The sequence below is a fragment of the Acanthamoeba castellanii genome (assembly GCF_000313135.1).
Source record: "Acanthamoeba castellanii str. Neff unplaced genomic scaffold scf7180000084763, whole genome shotgun sequence".
Taxonomy (NCBI): domain Eukaryota; phylum Discosea; order Longamoebia; family Acanthamoebidae; genus Acanthamoeba; species Acanthamoeba castellanii.
This window is the reverse complement of record NW_004457323.1, coordinates 364,804-365,835: the sequence shown is the minus strand read 5'-3', so window position 1 is coordinate 365,835 and position 1,032 is coordinate 364,804. Positions and strand designations below refer to the sequence as shown.

Here is a 1,032-nt window from a genome sequence, read left to right as displayed (position 1 = left end):
AAGAAGGCAAGCCTTGGCAAGGATCGGATCACTGAAGGTTGGTGTTGTGAGGCGCCACTCCGACACGATCAACGCACAGGTGCCGGAGAGAGTACCCTGGCTCGGGAGCCACTTCCCCGCGTGTCCTGAGGTTGGCCTTCTTGGGGAGCTCGGCCGAGTGTGTGGCAGTCACCTTCTGCAGTTGGACGAGGGCCTGGTGGTTCTCGCCCTGCGCCCACCGCAGCTTGGCGCTCTCCAAGTGGAACTTGAGGCTTTGTTGATTGGTGCTGCATTCACGGGTACGTCATTAAGTACTCCCGGCCTACCTATTCAAGAGAGAAAGGGAATCCAGTGCAGCATACCTGGCTCGCAGCACGGCGGCGGATGCGGTCTGGTACTGGGAGGCCGTTCTTGCCACTTTGGCGATCTGCAACCAGCAATCGCTGGCCTTGTCGGGCATCCCGTGTAAATCGAAGATGGCCCTGCACATACACCGATTGTAGGCGGCCCACAACAGGTGAATACATAATGTGAGCGACAAAGCAAAATCGAACTTTCGGAAGGGCTACCGTCGAAGGTTAAGAATCGGTTCGCGCGTCTTGAAAGAGGGCTGCGTTCTGCGCAGGCGGGTGTCCCACGAACTCAGCAAGTCTTTGACGCCATCACCCGTCGAGCTGAGGCCGAAACTCTGCTCCAGCTCTGCTCGCGCATACCACACGGTAAGATGTTGCCAGTCGCGGAGGAGCTCGGCTCGATTGCAAGTGTTATTGGTAGCGGTACCGTGTAGCATGTGCAGCTTGGTGATGTAGGGGTAGGCACGCTGGTACGACTCCATGCTCGCAGCCGAAAGAACGCCCATGACCTCGGCTCTCGTCTTCTCCAACAGTTTCTGGAAGAGTGTGTCGTCCTGCCGCTTGATGGCCGACACCAGACCACCGATCGCCACCTCGAAGTCCAAGGGCGAATCACCTGCCAGTCACCGTCCCCACAGGTGGTCAGCATGGCTTGCAGACTCTGCAACAAGGCGATGCAGTCAAACAGCGCTTACCGAGA

The 1,032-nt window shown here is 58.1% G+C and overlaps 1 protein-coding gene across 1 annotated transcript in view; it reads right to left on the bottom strand.

The window, feature by feature from the left end:
* Positions 1–28: 28 nt before the first annotated feature.
* ACA1_243850 (GTPase-activator protein for Ras family GTPase) overlaps positions 29–1,032 on the bottom strand; it is a gene marked incomplete at both ends in the record, with an annotated part of 5,193 nt that continues 4,189 nt past the window's right edge. Inside the window, 3 exons of the mRNA XM_004335370.1 lie at positions 29–266; positions 342–461; positions 549–948. Coding sequence (XP_004335418.1) covers positions 29–266; positions 342–461; positions 549–948 — 758 coding nt within the window. The remainder of the gene's footprint in view (positions 267–341; positions 462–548; positions 949–1,032) is intronic.